At 41.4% G+C, this 18,467-nt stretch overlaps 1 protein-coding gene across 5 annotated transcripts in view; it reads right to left on the reverse strand.

The window, feature by feature from the left end:
- cacna1ba (calcium channel, voltage-dependent, N type, alpha 1B subunit, a) overlaps window positions 1-18,467 on the reverse strand; it is a 200,718-nt gene that overhangs the window by 83,285 nt on the left and 98,966 nt on the right. For 4 of the 5 annotated variants that reach the window (XM_037776831.1, XM_037776826.1, XM_037776828.1 and 1 more), the window contains exons 10-18: window positions 11,926-12,009; window positions 8,921-9,145; window positions 6,925-7,037; window positions 6,646-6,758; window positions 6,430-6,561; window positions 4,317-4,389; window positions 4,104-4,221; window positions 3,431-3,501; window positions 3,171-3,277 (exon numbers count right to left, since the gene is read on the reverse strand). In XM_037776831.1, coding sequence (XP_037632759.1) covers window positions 3,171-3,277; window positions 3,431-3,501; window positions 4,104-4,221; window positions 4,317-4,389; window positions 6,430-6,561; window positions 6,646-6,758; window positions 6,925-7,037; window positions 8,921-9,145; window positions 11,926-12,009 — 1,036 coding nt within the window. The remainder of the gene's footprint in view (window positions 1-3,170; window positions 3,278-3,430; window positions 3,502-4,103; window positions 4,222-4,316; window positions 4,390-6,429; window positions 6,562-6,645; window positions 6,759-6,924; window positions 7,038-8,920; window positions 9,146-11,925; window positions 12,010-18,467) is intronic. The other variant, XM_037776827.1, reaches the window with a different exon arrangement.

The following is an 18,467-nucleotide window of genomic DNA, read 5'->3' on the forward strand; positions in this document are numbered from 1 at the left end:
AGATCGAAAGATGAGAAGAATGTTTCATTTCTCTGTAGGGTCCTTTCAATAATGTTGTTAGACACTTATAATACCAATCTGAGTCTGTCAGTGGCAAAAACAGGCACTTTTAGTGGATGTACATTGATGGTGCGCGATTGCCCGATATGATTACAATAAAGGGCTGGGACGATACACCTATCTCCCGATTCGATACTATCACAATACTTTGGTGCACTTTCGATATGTATTGCGATTTTTAAGTATTGCAATTCGATATTACAATTTATTGCGATTTTAACCTTTTTAACACTAGACCATCTAAAAGTTGAATCATACACTTCTAGGGACTTTTACTTCGGAAAATATCTAAATGAATACGGTAAAAAAATTTGATTTTCAGCACGTATGTAGTCAGAGATGTCCTGAAGTCAAATACTGTATATCAGTCATTGTCAGACATTATTTTCTTTTTTTCCAGCAACCCAAAAATCAAAGAATAAAGACATTTCCCTCACAAATTAGTGGCATTTTCTTTTTAATTTATAAGGGACATGTGATGTTTGATACTTCTGGTGAATATAATCCAATCAACCTTATTTCCATATATGTATTTTATATATACACCTTATTTTGAAAACCGGATGCAGTCACACGTGTGTACGTATGCTAACTTCGCCAAGTCCGTCGCTAGCTCTCCCGTCAGCTCCGTTCTCTTTATACATCCATGGTCAGATCCATCGGGCCATTTGAATGCATTTAACATAAATGTCAGTATATGGGTGCTCTACAGTTGTAGCGTCGGACAATTTCACCACGGGGATGCGAGTGACGGCCGGCTTGACCGCACGTTACCGCAATACGATAATGTTTCCTGTCCATGACAGAGTTAGCATTCAGCTTTAGCCGTGATGTCTAGCTCTGCCTTCCTGCAATGTGTGAAACCCAAAGTGTTTCCATACTTTAAAAGGATGTGTAGTGTTTACCACGCTGGATTTAACATGTGAGGGTGCAGGTCGTATCCTCGGCCACTTTCTACTTTGTTGTTTTGGCTCACTGCGGCCGACTGCGATTTGATTTGTTTTTTGACGGATACAGAAAGGATGTGATGTCACATTATTCAGACTACAACAATAAAAACGGCCTTCTACCTCTGCATAGACTCAAATAAAGCAATTATATTGATTTAGGCATTAAAAAATCAATTTCAAAATTGTAAAAAAAAAAATTGTGATACATAGGTAAATCGATTTTCCCCCCCCAAACCTATTACATTACAGCTCGTTTCGCAGCTGCCAGTTACAGAGTTATCCCTCAATGCTGGACCAGTTTCAAAAATAGTCCCCATTAGTCACTTAAACAATGAAAACATGGGAAATACCAAAGTTACCCTTTAACATACATAATAACACAGTCAGTACAGAATACAAAACAGTGTACAGAACAGTATATTAAGAAGAAGAATGGTAAAGAAGAGTTCACAACAATGTACAGATTATTTTGTACATTTTATGTTGATTGCTATAAACATTGGAAACAAGAATAAAACAATACATACTAAATCCCAGCAGGCTCAATAACTAGGCCAATATAAACATCTGAAATATCAGTTCACATTTTAATATACACACTATCATATGCTGACTGGGGAATCTACAGTAAACCCGTAACAACAGCAGTCTTTGCTTTTTGTTAAATATATATGTCTATCCCAATATCATAAATGCTGTACTGTATGTGCCCATTGTGGTTGCATGTCAAAAATATAATGGGATATCAAGGACCTACTTGCTGTCTAAGAGATTTTGAAATATTTATCAATCTATTTGAGAGTAGTATTCTGTCTGTTGATGTTATGCTGTCTCCTCGGGACCATACAGTAATCTACAGTAGAGGTCATTTGGGACACAGAAAACAGGGATCTGTCTTGTGAACAAAAGAATGTGTGTAGGTGAGGAGATTAACACTGACTCTGAGTAGGTTAGTCAACATTATGCTTTGTTTCAACAAGGTTGTCACCATAACATTTCAGAACTACACCCGGGGTCCTCTGGGAAAGCAACCCAAGAGCTGCATGAAACAGAGACTATATATGCATGACCGTATCAGTGAAAGACGAGGCCATCTATGTTTGTGTAAAAACATACAGAGAAACAGAAATAAATAGGAAAAATTACAACTATGTAGAGATTCTACATATTTAGGCCATGAGCAGAGTTTAAATGTTCTTAGCTATAGCCATGGTTTGCCCCCCATGTGTGTATTTTCAGGTTTGTAGCGGGCTCAAATTTCAAGTTAGAAAAAATACTGGTATCATATGAAACTATAAACCTAAAGAATCCGTCGGTACCAACCATGTCATACTAGCTTGTCGGGAAGGAGGTTGAATAACGCTCTAAAGTTATGTTCAATTTTTGTGAGGAAAAACTGGCTTGGCCAATTTCAAAGGGTTTCTTGACCTCTGACCTCCAGATATGTGAATGAAAATGGGTTCTATGGGGACCCACGAGTCTCCCCTTTACAGACATGCCCACTTTATGATAATCACATGCAGTTTGGGGCAAGTCATAGTCAAGTCAGCAAACTGACACACTGACAGCTGATGTTGCCTGTTGCCTCGAGTTTGTTATGATTTGAGCATAATTTTTATGCTAAATGCAGTACCTGTGAGGGTTTCTGGACAATATTTGTCATTATTTTGTGTTGTTAAATGATTTCCAATAATAAATATATACAAACATTTGCATAAAAGCAAGCATAAGAGTATTAAATTCTTGACAAATCTCCCCTTAAGGTACATTTTGAACAGATAAACAATGTGTGATTCATTTGCGATTAACTACGGACAATCATGCGATTAATTGCGATTTAATATTTCAATCTATTGACAGCCCTTAAGTAATTGAAATACTGAATTATTATGTTCGTAGCTGTTTTGTATTTTTGCCTTTCTTCTGTATTTGTCGTTCACATTGTTTAGGCTAGGGTTAAGGGGTTTGTGCTTCAAACAAACAAACTCATTTGGGAAGTGAATAATCGGGCAGGATGGAGGGAATTACAGTTGTGTGAATTGACCTTAAACTGGACTTTATCATGGCCAGTACAACAAAAGTACCCTGAACTCCTGTGTGTGTGTGTCTGTCTGTGCTGAGTGAGAAAGCCTGAACAAACATTAGAAGAGGTTGACTTACGCTGTGATGGAAATGTTAGTGGCTGACAAGGGGCTGACCTCCTTTACCTCCTTGGCCTTCTGGAGTGCGAGCTTCTTATTGATGGCCTCCTCTTGCTCCTCTTCGTCCTGGACAGCATGTGCAAAGACAAATACACATACATGCATACAAACATACATACAGTACATACAGCAATTGTTGAATTATTGATGGATGCTGTGGGTAAGACGGTGCCACTTCCTCTACCTCCAACTGCAAACTGCTATAAAGAAATACTGTACCTCCTTAGTGAGCTCCTGGGCATTTGCGAGGTTATCGACAGCAATGGCCAAGAACACGTTGAGGAGCGTGTCTGGTTGTTTGTGGTCTCAGGAAAAGATCAAATGATTGATGACACAGAATCAATATGTTCAATTGCAGCTGTTCTTCAAATCAATGCACAGAAATGCATAAAAAATGTGTAAAGAAATGAATAAAGAAAAGAATACACAAATAAATAAGTTTGGGGAAATAAATAAGGGGTGAAATGCAAAGGGAAAATCATGCATTATTAAATAAATACATTTAAAAATAAATATAAAATAAATAAATAAAAACTAATCAATAAAAAAATGCAAGAATGAATAATAAATAAAAAATAAATTCTAATATGAATAAATTAATTAAAAAATACAAAAACTAAATAAATATAAATAAATAAAAGGGAAAATTAAACAGAAGAGTACATAAATAAGGGAATTAACACAAAGATAAATAACATGACATTTTAACAATTGATTAATGGCTACATTTATTTTTAATATTATCTTTCTACATTTAGTGACATATTTATTTATTTATTGAGTCATTTATTTATGTATTCATTTATTTTTTATTTTGGCAGGTTCCGTCCTCCATACAAGGCTGCCTGACAGCCACTAAGGTGAAGCGATTTGGATCAATCGGGCAGGATACAGTTTCCAAAGAGCGTGAGAATGATGAAATAAATGGAGGAGAACATTCCCCCTGGAACGCCCCCATGTGATTTGATGCCATCGTACATGACTGCGTTCCAGTCCTCTCCAGTTAGGATCTACGGGGGAGACACAGGCTCAGGTTTCTGAGTCCAGTTCAGTGGCAAAGTACAAGCAGAGCAGGGAAAAAAAGCATGATGGAGTTGACCTTTACCTGGAAGACGGTGAGAATCGCTGCTGGGAATGTGTCAAAGTTGGTTGTCGGCGTTTCGTCTTCAAAATTAAATCTGCAGGGAGAAAACAAACAGTCTTTGAATGTAATCAAGCTTCAATCACAGCTCCCTCCTCCACCTACTGGAGGAAGGAGCAGCTTATTGTCCTCTCCATTAGGCCTCCAGCACAATATCTGCCTATTACATTTGAGTCGTCTAAGTGCCTAGACTGTGTGACCTTACGGCTGATCTCGGAGTGTTTATTCTTCTCAGATAGATGAGTTGTGCTAATGCTGACATTTTGTATCTCGGTCTGTCTACCGGGACCTAATTACATCTCCCCCCAATGTGAGGAATGCAGATAGGGGAGGGTGGAATGGTAGCAGAATTTGTCTTGTGCCTTCTATCCATGACAGCTTTACTTTAGTCTGGATCTCATTAAAAGACATCCACAGAAAGTAATGAGAGAAGACTGCATTTGTTTCAGGACCCCGTGAAATACGTTATTTTCATATAATTAGGATCAGTTTTCCTCCCACCTTTTACAGTTTAGAGCCCTTTAATTATCCATGGATTAAAAGGTTTAAGTAATCACTGTTATACTTTGACACTCGTGCTTGTTACACCTCTTACTAACTGGACATAATGCCAATGAGTGAACATCAGCTTGTTTTAGTTTTTCCCAATTAAGATGTCCTAACCTGCTCCATGTGTCAGCGAACCGGCTGAGCGACGTGTCGCTTATTTGAAAAAATGCTCGTTCTGGCTCTATTTATTTCTGCAAAGTTTCGCGCACCTCCAACCTATTTTCACTGGTCATCTGACATCGCTCGTAGTATATCTGGACAATTTTTCGCGCTTCATTTGCCAGAGTTCACTCGCTTGCTGTATGTTAGGAAGAGGTGTTACCAAGGTGATATTCGCCTGAAAGTTCACAAAAGTTGAACTCCACGCAAATTCGAAGATGTGGATTTGCTTCACAACCGGAAGCGAATGTTTTTTCGCCCATTGAAATGGAAGTGAACTGGAGGTGGATGTTAATTTTGCGCATGTGTGACTGTGCCCTTAATTTACAGTATGCATGTGTTCCACTATCTATAAGGACATAAAGACAATGATAATAGCAGCTGAGGGCTAAAACATGTTGCTACATCCATGTTCCTGGAATAAATAACAAAATATGAGTTCTCATTCTTTCCTCTTTAACTCTTTAAACTCTTGACTGCTTTTCTGTTTTCATACCTTTTATGGATACTTTTCAAAATAAGTTTAAACTTACTGTCAGTGGTACTTCTGAAACTGGTTTAATTTTGATGATGTTTCATTTTGTGCAATTTGAATTAGTTTTTGCCTGTATGTCCACAGGTTTTCAACACATATTAAATATCTGTATGTGATTTGATAGAAGAGAGGGCCTGTGTTCCAGGGACACAATAACCATGTTGTTGGGACATTCAAGCCTTAGTAATGTAAAAAAAAAAAGTGTTAAAAAAATCAAATTTCCGTTGATATTGTCTCTTCTGCTAGTCTTCTTTTTCTCATCAAACGGATATATTTTTGTGATGTTGCTATCAGGGTTTCCATCATGCTTTGGGTGGTAAACTGGAAGCATGATGTTGCCATGGAGACAGCTAGCATGGCCCAGTTTTCTCAAGTTTTTAAGTTTCTTTAGCTACTGGCAGTTCCTGTTTGCGTTGTAACCATGAATGTGATAACCACAATTAGCTGGACTACTGAAGAAAAATAATAGCATTAGTAATTATGAATTCAGTGTATCGGCATACAAGAATCTTTCGAAGGCTGTAATTTTGCAGTTGAAGAAGACAGATCTCCGATGGAACAGGGGTCTCCCAGTACATATGAACATGGGGCAGAGCTGAACCTCTTTTCTATGATGATGATACTGGCTTTTGGGCTGCTATCACTAGAGTAAGCTGCATTGATTCCAAAAGCATATGTGCTGTATGACGTCTGTGTGTTCACATTTGACTTGATTTGAATTATAACTCAAAGATTGTTGAGATTTTTTAATGCAAATTCCGTCAATCAGGTTCAAAGGCTTTATTAAAAACCACTGGAACCGATGAGCAACGGCAATAGAAACAAACGACTCACTGGCCACCAAACAGCTGCATGCCCAGCAGAGCGAAGACCACGATGAAAAGGAAGAGGAGGAACAACAGGCTGATGATAGACTTCATGGAGTTCAGAAGGGACACGACCAGGTTCCTCAAAGAGTTCCAGTACCTACACACACACACAGACATATTAATATATACATAAATATTATGGCATAACCAGTGTTCCCAGCACACAATTCTGATGACTCACTTGGTGACTTTGAAGATCCTGAGCAGTCTCAGAGCCCGCAGGACACTGATCCCAAATGAGGCCCCGGGTTTGATGGCAGCCCAGATCACCTCAAAAATACTGCCAATAATCACCTGTGAACACAGATTTTATTTCCAAATAACTCCAAATATTATGTTACTCTGGTCATAATCAAACTGAAGCAGCAGTCCTGAATCATTTGAATTACTCTACACATGCTCACACTCTTTAAAAACCACTGTGGATTGATTGAACTCCCAGCTGAACATGACGACTCACCCCAAAGTCAAAACAGTTGAACGAGGAGTGGAAGTAGTTCTGGGGTCCGAGGCCGTACATTTTCATGGACATCTCTGCCAGGAACAGGCCCAGGAATACAAACTCTGCCAGGTCTGTCCAGGGACAATAAGAAGACACACAGATCAATACCCTGGGTTAAAAGGGCCTCCCTGATGATTTCTACAATTCAATAGAGCAGCTACTGCTGCCTGTTCAGCTGTGCCCACGGCAAATAAGACACAGAAAGAGTCTATTGTTTGAGAAAATAATGCTGTATGCTCCCATGATGGAGTGTGTCAGATGTATGTTGTGAAATGTACAATGGTGCTTGTGTGATCTATGTTTGCACAACTGTCTGTGCAGTTTTCCCTGTCCCTATCTATATCTACAGCAGGACACCAGAGTGTTTTTATCTGCCTGAGAAGAGTAGAAAATGAACAGGAATTAGAGAAAGCTAGTAAGATTACATCATACTGTAGTTATTTGAAGTATTTTACAATAGGATGTATAGAGGTTGTTCTAAATCTAAACTTTTAAAGGTGCTAAATTCCAAATTCAGAGCATTAACATAGCATCAAATAACGATGTGCTATGTAACGATATAGAAGAGTACTGTCTACCTGAGCAGAGAATGAAGTCGCTCTCCCTCTGTGTGTGTTGTAATCAGAGCTTCTCTGTGCTTTGTTGACATAGCCAGTCTGGCCACACGTGCATGTGAGTCTCTCCATTGTGCCCCACTGGCTAGCTCACGGCCGCAGGTCTGCACGCTCTGCACTGCTCTCATACGGCGGTTACAGCCGATAACGGCGTCGTCGCAGAAGTGAAGCGCCCACCCTCCGGTTCCCCCCCCACAGGTTAACACTGTCAGCACTGTTGCCGTTATTTGCACTGTTAGCACCGTTAGCTGCTAGCTGCCAGCACAGCCGTCACCGTGTTGAGAGCCGTGGGAGGGGCAATAGACATGCTCTGAAATTCAAATTTCTCACTTTTAAAGCCAAGAATCTCTGTGTGTATTTGTGTGTCCTTAGCATATCTTGAGAACTGTTCTTCTGATCCACTTCATACTTGGCGGGTGTACTGCTGAGGACCCAAGGACATGCAGTGTCGAAGTTGGAGCAATTTGGACACACCTTCAATATCAATAAACTTTGCATAAAAAAGAGATAGTGCTCTGTGCAGCAGCGGGGGCGGGGCTTCAGGGCTCTACGGACTAAAGGTACGTGTCCACACCCTCTGTCCTTTCACCGCTTCCCATTCATTGTCTGTGTAAGCAGCCGTGCAATGCATTCTGGTAGCGTGGTGACGCAATTTGAGAGATGGACCAACACATTTGCATAAAGTTGAGGTTTAGGCTACTTTATGCAAATCACGGCCCCACGTGACTCGCCGCCTCTGGAAACTCCCGATTCAGCAACTGCATGGCTTATTAGATTAGAAAGTTTCCAAACGAGCTGCCATGTTGTTTCCGGTTTGAAAGCTGGGAGCAGCAACCCACGGAGGGAAAGCGTTCGTCCAATCAGGCACCTAGTGCCTTTTGTCTAGTAGACAGCCCACCAAGCGTCCAATGGTGGGAAGCGAGGCAATCCCTCGCGATAAAAAAACGCCCCTGCGGACACATACCATAAGTCGAGCAGGCCACAGTGGGCCTTTACAGGCTGGATAACGTTACAGCCGAACTCTCCTTCACTTCCTGGAGTGAACGAGTGATGAGCGGTTCTGGACAATGCTGCAAGCAGCACTTCTGGGGGCCAAGCAATCAGCCCATTCCGAACGGGCATGCGCTCCGAACGCCCACGCCCCAAACAGGCACTGCACTAGTGAAGTAAAAATAATGTCAATGGTTGAAGCCACGGGGGTGAAATTGAATACTTTTTTGGGAATATTCAAAATACGTATAAATGGTCAAATATAATAATATTGGTAAGATAAATAGTGGCATAAATGAATACTGGTTTACATAACAATTATTCTCTATGTATAAACTGCTGATGCTCACATAGTGCAAAGGTGAGCCAGTCCGGCTGGTCATAGTGTACTATGGCTACACACAACGTGTTGAGGCCAACCAGACACAACACAATCCAGTAGAAGCTCTGGGACTTGACCAGGCGGCGAATGGTGAAGCGGATCCTCTTCTCTTTCCTCTTGAAGTAAGACGAGTTTTCGTTCTTGCTCTTCAAGCTGGCCCGGGCGAACGGCGACCCTGGGGGGGCAGTTGGAGCAAAAAACACATACAAAATGCGATAAAGTTACCAAGTCTTAAACTGAGGTGGTCTTACCATATCAAGACTGTACCCTGAGCATTGTTTTATATCAACACAAGAATGAACTGCAGAGCAATTTACTTGTCAGTTTGAAGTTCAGCACAATCCAGGCTATTTTTCATAGATGTGAGATCTACTGACAAAGTAAAGATGATGGAAAAAACCACAAGGAAATATGAACTAAATGTGATATAATGAACATTTTCATATTCAGACGAGCTTTAAGTGCGACGTAACCAAAGTGAAGCCTTTTGGATCGCAGTGCCATGGGCTTCACCACTCCCCTTCTGTCTGTACTATATTAAACCTTATGTAACTTAAATTAAGCCCAAATGTCAAGTGGATTGGATGCAAAAGGGAAGGAGAAAAATTGTTCTATTAGAATTTCATTACGAGCACAGGAAGACTAGTGGGTTCATCATTTCCTGATCTATTTTAATCCAGACATCTGACTCATACTGTATCACCTGAAGACTCATGTTAACCCAGTCTATCTATCTATCTATCTATCTATCTATCTATCTATCTATCTATCTATATAAGAAATAAGTTAACATTTTCCCATGATGGTTGTTTCTTATAGATACTTCGGTCGGTAGTCCTAGTATGTTAAACAGGTTGGTAGGACGACAGTTAAACTTTATCAAACCCCTTTTTTTATTGACGTGACTGGGATGTAATGTTTCTAAATGTCTTCTCTATTTGTTGGGTCTCATAATGTCAGCTGCCAGAGTTTTCAGACATAAAATACACTCTGGTCTCTCCTCATCTCCCACCGCCTTCATTATTATTTATATTTATAGAAATGTAATTTATGGTGCTGTTGGATTGCTGCTAGACCGCCACGTTAATACAGGTGCGTACGGGAAAGAAAACCATTTAAACTGCAGTGAAACTGTTGTTTTTGACGGACAGAACGCACTCGCTCTGTGTGTTTGAGAGAGAGGAGGGAAGAGAAGGAGGAAGGCGGGTTAATGTTTCTGTAAGTTTAATAATTATTAGAATTTCAACGTTATGAATGAAGCTACTCGGTGCAAATCTACTTCATCATATATTTTTTTTTTATTACTGCCAGATTCGTCTCCGAAGCGTCGTCTGTTTTTCTTTTTGTCCCTGTCAAATATCTGTCCATCCTATAAACCTACAGACTGTCTCTGTGTGTCTGAATGAACGCCATGGCTACCAAGAGACGATTTGTTTACTGATCCGCCGTGAAAAAGATCCCTACGTTAAAACATTAATTGCACATCACATTCTCCCGCCCTACTAGTGGGGCGCGCCCCACAGTTTGAGAACCACTGGTTTATATACAGTTTATTCCATTAACCTATGGTTTTATTTATGAATTACTGGATAATTTGACCTCTTCAGGCCTCAAAAAATATTCACGTAAAAGAAAGAATAGGAAATCCCTCTCCAGCCGTGCATGTTGGACTAATTGAAGACACTTTAGTTCTAATTGTTTCATACACAAAAATTCTTTAAAGAACAAGTGAAAATTGTGTTTGTGTAAAGTGTGCATCCATCGAAGAAGTTGATAGAAAACTCTATATGTATTTTCTTAAGATATTTTTAATGTTGCCTTTTTAGTAGGGAGCAAAAATACTATTCGAAAATCACTGGGTATTATTCGATTATTATTCGACACGGGGGGAAAACGACATGTAGCGTCGGCACATTTTCCCATCTAACACTATGGATTAAGAGCTTCTTTCAACCATATTGTTGGAACAGTGGAAGAGGGCGGTGGAAAGACAAACCAAGACGGTTTTGGCGGTTGAAGCAACTGTCAATCATGGCGACAGAAGCGTTGTGTGTGATGCTGGCGGTCTTGTGTTGCGAAAAGAAAAAGAAAAGAAAGAAAAAAGGGTTGTGGATGTTCTCCTGGGTGGCACAGAGAGGACGGTACGGGCTGTCCATACTTCAGTCAGTTTGGTTGTCCCACCTGACAGCAGCAAACTCGCCATCCCTCCTCCTTTTCGCCATGTTTGTTTATTACCAAGTGACCTGACTACGTGCTGGCGAGAGCACCTGATTGGTCAACGCAAAGGAACACGTCGTTGGAGATGTCACACTAGGCGTGTCAAGACGAAAAATTCTGACAGGCTAAACTTTTCCTCGGGGTGTCGTGGGGCGTCCCAGACGTGGCGTCGGTTGTCGTGTACTATGACACACTACACGAGATAAGAGGATCGATTTTCACACACGACACTCATTTATCGTTCCCGATCCCCTACGACGGCCGTGTCGGGCTAGAATTGGGCTGATATCGTGTAGTCTGAACCGGGCATTAAACCAAGTGCGGCGCTGCGGCCTCAACCTGGTCGCCTGCTGTGCACCTCCGGGTACCCAACTCCCCTTCCTCCTTTGGAGGGAGCACAGGGGTTTGAGGAAGTGGCGTGTGTGCGTGCGTGCGTGTGTGCGTGCGTGCATGCGTGCGTGCGTGCGTGCGTGCGCAAATCATGACTCATCCCTACTATTTAGCGCTTGGTGCTAAGCTATTTTAACTCAACAAAATGGTGTACACTATTGGAGTCAATTTTATACCACTGAAAATCTGTCACACTAGAGCAACGTATCAACCAAGCTGCCTGCAGTGTGAACAAGCCGTGTGTGTGTGTGTGTGTGTGTGTGTGTGTGTTGCCTTCAACATTCAGTGCTAACATGGTTTTGAAGGTTGGACAGTGTGGAGATTTGCAGTATATGGCAGATACTGTGTGTCGGGTATCGTCCTCACCAACAGATGAGATGTCAGTGAAGTGGTCCTCGCCTTCCTCTGCATTGATGAGGTCATTCTTACTCTTCTTGGTCCTTTTCAGCACTGAAAATACAAAATGGAAAAAAGAAATCCCACGCGTCATAAAGCAGCTAATCTGGTTTAACTCAGATTCATGACGCTTTTGTTGAAGTTCTATGAGGAAGATTTGTTCTCTCAGAGTTCCTCTTTCATTCAGCTTGTAGTGAATTTCTCGTTCCCACTCTGCCCTGTAGCGGTCTTCATTCAACAACTCTCAGCTTTTACATCATTTCTGCTTTCATCACACTGTCAAGTTTCATATGTCGGTGAAATGAGTGTAGACAGAATGAGCCAGTAAGGTAAAAACAGTCATAAAGGAGAGCTAAAAGATTTGCAAAATAAAGCAAAGGTCAAATGAGTAAGACCACATCTCTGTATCATCTAATATAGTTCTATGTACAGTATGGACTATAAAACATCAAGGAACCTAGTGTTTATATTCTCAAAGGGATTCTGAATATATAGAACCTGGATGGAGGTTATGATTCCTATTAAGGCTGTCAAAGTTAACGCAAATTTGTTTTAACGCCACTAACTTCTTTAACGCATTAACGCAATCGATCTTTCGGAGATCATAGCGGCCTCATTTTTAAAGCTAGAAACTAGAAAAACCTAATGAATCCATCGGTACCAACCATGTCATACTAGCTTGTCGCGAAGGAGGTTAAATAACGCTCCAAACTTACGCTACATTTTGGCGAGTAACAACTGTCATGTCCATTTTCAAAGGAGTCCCTTGACCTCTGACCTCCAGATATGTTAATGTAAATGGGTTCTACGGATACCCACGAGTCTCCCCTTTACAGACATGCTCACTTTATGATAATCACATGCAGTTTGGGGGCAAGTCCTGGTCAAGTCAGCACACTGACACACTGACAGCTGTTGTTGCCTGTTGGGCTGCAGTTTGCCATGTTATGATTTGAGCATATTGTTTTATGCTAAATGCAGTACCTGTGAGGGTTTCTGGACAATATCTGTCATTGTTTTGTGTTGTTAATTGATTTACAATAATAAATACATACATACATTTGCATAAAGCAGCATATTTGCCCACTCCCATATTGATAAGAGCATTAAATACTTTTTGAACAGATAAAAAATGTGCGATTAATTTGTGATTAATCGAGATTAACTATGGACAATCATGCAATTAATTGCTATTAAATATTTTAATCGATTGAAGTTTTGATGAAAATAATCATTGGTTGCAACCCTACATGGTGCAACAAATAGAGGCCTCCAATGCAGCTTCCATATTTGTGCCAGATACCATCCTTTTTGATATGAACTACAGTACTGCCAAATATCCCAAAGTTTCTTCCCAGCTCACTGTTGGTGTTTCATAACTTAACACAGTTCAGTTTTTGCTATTGAGAGCTATTTTAAAATCAAGGAGTATCAAAACAACAGAGAAGAGAAAAGCTTTAAAATTGTGTGAAGGGCCCTTGTCGCTCCCACGCTGCCTCTGAACTCCAGTGAGCCTCGCTCTCTGTACTTCATTCTGATCTCATTACGCTTCCACCCTGGCACCCATAATCACTGTGACTGTTACCCTGGGTGAGGCCTCAGACGAGAGGCAGTATGGCCTTGATAAGAGGAGAATGCACACACACAGGGACACACACACACCTAAGAGGGGAATGCAAGTGGAAATGATCTGTATCAGCCACATACTGCTTACTCAGTAGAAGCTGGTGGTAGGTCTAACAGTATGAAGTAAGCCAGTTACCCATACAGGTAGAGTATAATCTACTAAAATACATGTCATTTAACCCCCTTGAGACTTGACCAACTTTACGGTCTGTCAGAGCACGTTCAGTTTTAGAGCTAGAGTGAAGGTACAGATATCATATGAAACTAGAACCATGTCATGTTAGCTTGTTGGGAAGGAGGTTAAACAACGCTCCAACCTTGGGCTAAATTTTGACGAGGAAAAACTAGCATGGCCATTTTCAAAGGGGTCCCTTGACCTCTGACCTCAAGATATGTGAATGTGGGTTCTATGGGTACCCACGAGTTTCCCCTTTACAGACATGCTCACTTTATGATAATCACCTGCAGTTTTTTTAATGCAGTATGAATGTGTTATTTTTCTAAAAATGGTGTATTTGAATATTTCTCCCTAACAGTCCCTAAACAGTCTTGGAATTACATAAATTGTAAAGCCGAGACTCTTGTGGATCCAATGAGCCCAACTGTATTCATGTGTGATGATGTTAGTCCCCATAGGAGACATTTCATTATAATGAGACAATTTTTTTAAACTTGACTGACTGTATAGAATGACCTGTGGTGACCTCTAGGATAATCACAGCCTCATGAAACTTTACAACCACAAACTAGAGACCTAGAGCATTCAGAGGATGGATGGCTTTCCTAGCTAAATTGACAATAGAGAAGACAATCTGAGCAGTTTCCAGAACAGAAATGCTCGCCATCTAATCGCTGAAAAATGCAATTCTTGTAGAAATCTCCAAATGTCAAACGTTTTTGATCCCAAATCACAGCGTGGCTTCTTCTATGGTGTTCCTCAAGGTCTCGGTGTCTTAATGTGGTATTTTGGAGGGATTATTGATCGATTATTGATTTTTATCAATTCTTGGGTGGTAAACAATGGTTACATTTAGAACCAAATCTGCGTAACAAATGGTGTCAACCAAAAAATTGCCACAACAACTTATGAGACATAATAGAGCACGGAGATGACCATTATATACTTCTATCATTATGTTCTAAGCCCTCATACACTTTCACAATTTATTTCAATTCATTCATTCATTCATGTATATACAATGCAATATACTGTACATACAGTAGGCTGTAGGTGTATATTGTAAGTATACGTATAAATACTGTATAAGTGCATTATAGAATGTGGATATATCCATATATACTAATCAAATACTAGTGGTGTGCAGGAAAAGAAGCCTAGGGTTAAAAGGACTAACACTAGAGTGACTAGGCTAATAGGAGCTAAATGATGTTGAGCTTCTCAGGGGAGAACTAAAGTGATGAGCCTGTTCTCACTGCACACATGTTGTATTGTCATAGTAGGAAAGGCACAGGTGTTACTAATAGCATAGCCTGACTTATCTCCACAGCGCTGTGTCAGCGCTGAAGAACGCTATACATATATTACTCGTGGGAAATGGTGTAAGCACGCTTTTTGTGCATCTGCGTCTATTATATATCTGGCCCCTGTTGCCGATTCCCTCATATCAGCCTTACTGCTGCCTGTCTCCCCGACTGTACATCATTACCTAATTAGCCTGTGCAAATATCGAAGGCATTTTCTCTCTCGTTTGTCAAATCATCTGGCTTCCCTAGTATTCCTGCTGCTCTCGCCTGTTTACACGCCTTGCTTATGCCGTGGTTGCCCGCTAATAGGTCCTTTTCACAGCAGACATTTTTACTTGTCAAAGCAAGAAGATGACAGATGGAGCTAATAACATTTAATGATGGCTGCAATTGATTTAGGTGATCCAGCTCCAGGGCTCGAGTATTGTTCATGTGACGTGGCTTATACAGGGGGCGCTTAATGGTGCTAAATACGAGATAGGGAGCATTTCTAATGCTTCTGCACGACTCTCGACATGGCGACAGCTGAGCCGGCTGCTCGCAGCTAACGGTGCTAACAGCGCTAAGTGGAAAACAACGGCAGCACTGCTGACGGAGCTGACAGTGTTAACCTGAGGGGGAACCGGATGGTGGGTGCTAAGCTTCAGCAACAATGGCATCGGTGGGGTCGGTGTTAACAGCTGTAACCGCCGTATGAGAGCAGTGCAGAGCGGCGGCTGTTAGCTAGCTAGTGGGGTACGCTCACATGCACGAACATGCACTAAAAGCACGCACGACCAGCCCGGCTATGTCAACAAAGCAAGGAGAAGCTCAGATTACAACACACACAGGGAGAGAGACTTCATTCCATAGACTATATGTAAGAAGTGGACGCTATGGTGTCACCCATTGGTTTGTGGACTGCCATTTTGAAGCCTCGAGTTCAGCATGTTGGCCGTCGCCATCTTGAATTTTTTGCAAAACGAAGTGACTAAGTACAACCAAACTCAGTCTGCCCTCAGTCCGACATGAGACGACGAAGGATTAGAGCTGCCCCGAGGGCTCGTCAATCACGTTGAAGGCACAGTGTCCGTGTACGTTGTGCTAGTTTGTTTACTGGACTAAATCCAAAGTGGCAGATACAAGGAATGACTGGTATTTTCGTTTCATCCTCCACGCCTGGGATGGCTCCAGGAGACGGCGACCTATAGTAAACCCACTGCAGTTAGCGGAGCTGTAGCAACTAGCATTTAGCCAGCACAAACCCCAGCGCGGTAGCATGGTTGTGCAGGGATTTTTTAAAAATCAGTTAAAGCTGCAGTGTGTTGTGTTTGTATCCTTCTCCTTGTTTTTTGGTCGTTTATTAAGTCCATTAGAAAGTGTGTGACATAGTGATCCCACAGTAATCCGCCCCGCAATATTGCTGCATAAGACTAAGAAGCGCAATAAAGTGCTGCATTAAGCTACGAGCTGTCAGTCACCGAAATTTGATTTCCCCACGTAGGTCCATAGTGCTGATGATGCAGGATGACATCAGTAAAACTGTGATGCCAATGAGTCACCTGTCTGTCCATAAGACCTCATGTTTACAGCTCTGGGTTTGTTTGTAAAAAGTCAGTGTGAACATAAACCGGACCAGAATTAAAGCTGAAGTAGGCGAGATTGGAGCAAATATGATTAAAAAAAGTTATCTTTATAAAACTATCGCTGTATCATGACAGTAGTACATGAAACAGGTAACCTGAAAAAAATCATGTCCCTCTGTGTCCTCCGGTGCTCCTAATGGCATCTGCAAGATTTCACATACTGGAGGAAAACAAGCAGTAAGAGCTGATCTGAGGTCTGCTGTCCATCTGCTGTCTATGAGAGCCAGCTGTCAATCACTCGCGAACTCCGACCAAACGGTCAAACTAGGCAGCGCTGATCAAATATGAATCATTATTATGTTACGTTAATGCCTATTTCTCTCCTCAGATGTTTTCAGAATCATCTTGTAGTGCACGGTTTAGCTGTCAAATAAGAAAGTTTGTGAAGCCGCCACCATTGTGAAATCTGGTGAAGGAACGCCAAGTACCAGTCACATGACCGGAGTACAGCCAATGGGAACGCTCTCTCAATGAAATGACCTGTGATTGGTCAAAGTCTCCCGTCACAGGCTAAATTTTCTAAAGCCTGAAAACAGAGCCATGAGGAGGAGCAGAAGTCTAGTTATCTCTCAGAACACTTAAATTACAATATGCTGAAAGGTTATTATGGAATTTTTGCCCAATGATGCCAAAAATATACTGCCTACTGCCACTTTAAAAGGCAACAATACATTTTTGATATGAACGGAACTACAGATGTGAAAGCACCTTAAAAGTTCCCTGTGAAAATATGGACCACTAGTGGTCCTTTAGAGCTGTGTTGTTTGAATCTTGTGTACCAGCCTGGGACGCAAATATGCTACGAGAACGTAGAGGACATGATGCAAATTTCTGCCGACGGTGGGGTAAATCGCAGTAATGCATAGACAGATGGTGCCGGTAATGTACCATAGAACATATGTAGTGATGCGGCAATAAAAGAAGAGAAGAGTAAAGAATCCCACCAGCTGCTACAAACAAAAATAAAAGACTTTGCAAATTAGGAAGAAAGAAACAAATGTGCCTTAAAGGACCGGTTTGTAACATTTAGGGGGATCTATTGGCAGAAAATACATACAGAGCGCGTCCTCTTCCTTGGAGCCGGCCGCCATGTTTCCACAGTAGCCCAGAACGGACAATTCACGTTTTCACGTTTTCGCGTCGGCCACAGTAGTTCTTCTACATGCTTGGCACATAGGAGAAGTTTCAGTTGGTTGCAATCTGCAACAACACCGCTAGATGCCGCCACATCCTACACATTACACCTTTAACAGAGCATCTATCCGTCACATTATCAGCTAAAAGCAAAATAACATGACCCCGTGTTAGTGTGACATCATAGGTCATAGCTTTCTAAGATGTAGGCTATCTCTATATTTTGGTTTACTTGTATATTTAGATGGCGGGCTTAATGCCCGACACACCAAGCCGACGGTCGGCTGTCGGACAGTTTGGGGCCGTCGGTAAGCAACTGTCGGCCTAGTTTTTGCAGTGTGTCCTGCACCGTCGGCTCTAATCTGCCCGTGTCAGAGTTTTTTTGGCTGATTCAGCATGTTGAATCGGAGTGGAGCCCGTCAGTGAGAGAAATCACTCTGATTGGCTGTTCATCTTAAACGAATCAGTGCACGAGAAGAGAAACGGACGTGAGGAAAGCAAGCCAAAGGGTAAAATCAAGAGGACACACACAGAAGGTTCTTCTCATTTTTCATCTTCATCTCATCTGATCATTCCAATACACAGATATTTTCACAACCACGTGGCCGTCTGGAATGAAGCTAAGTGGTGAGAGAGAGTGGT

The sequence above is a fragment of the Sebastes umbrosus genome, chromosome 8 (assembly GCF_015220745.1).
Source record: "Sebastes umbrosus isolate fSebUmb1 chromosome 8, fSebUmb1.pri, whole genome shotgun sequence".
Lineage (NCBI taxonomy): Eukaryota > Metazoa > Chordata > Actinopteri > Perciformes > Sebastidae > Sebastes > Sebastes umbrosus.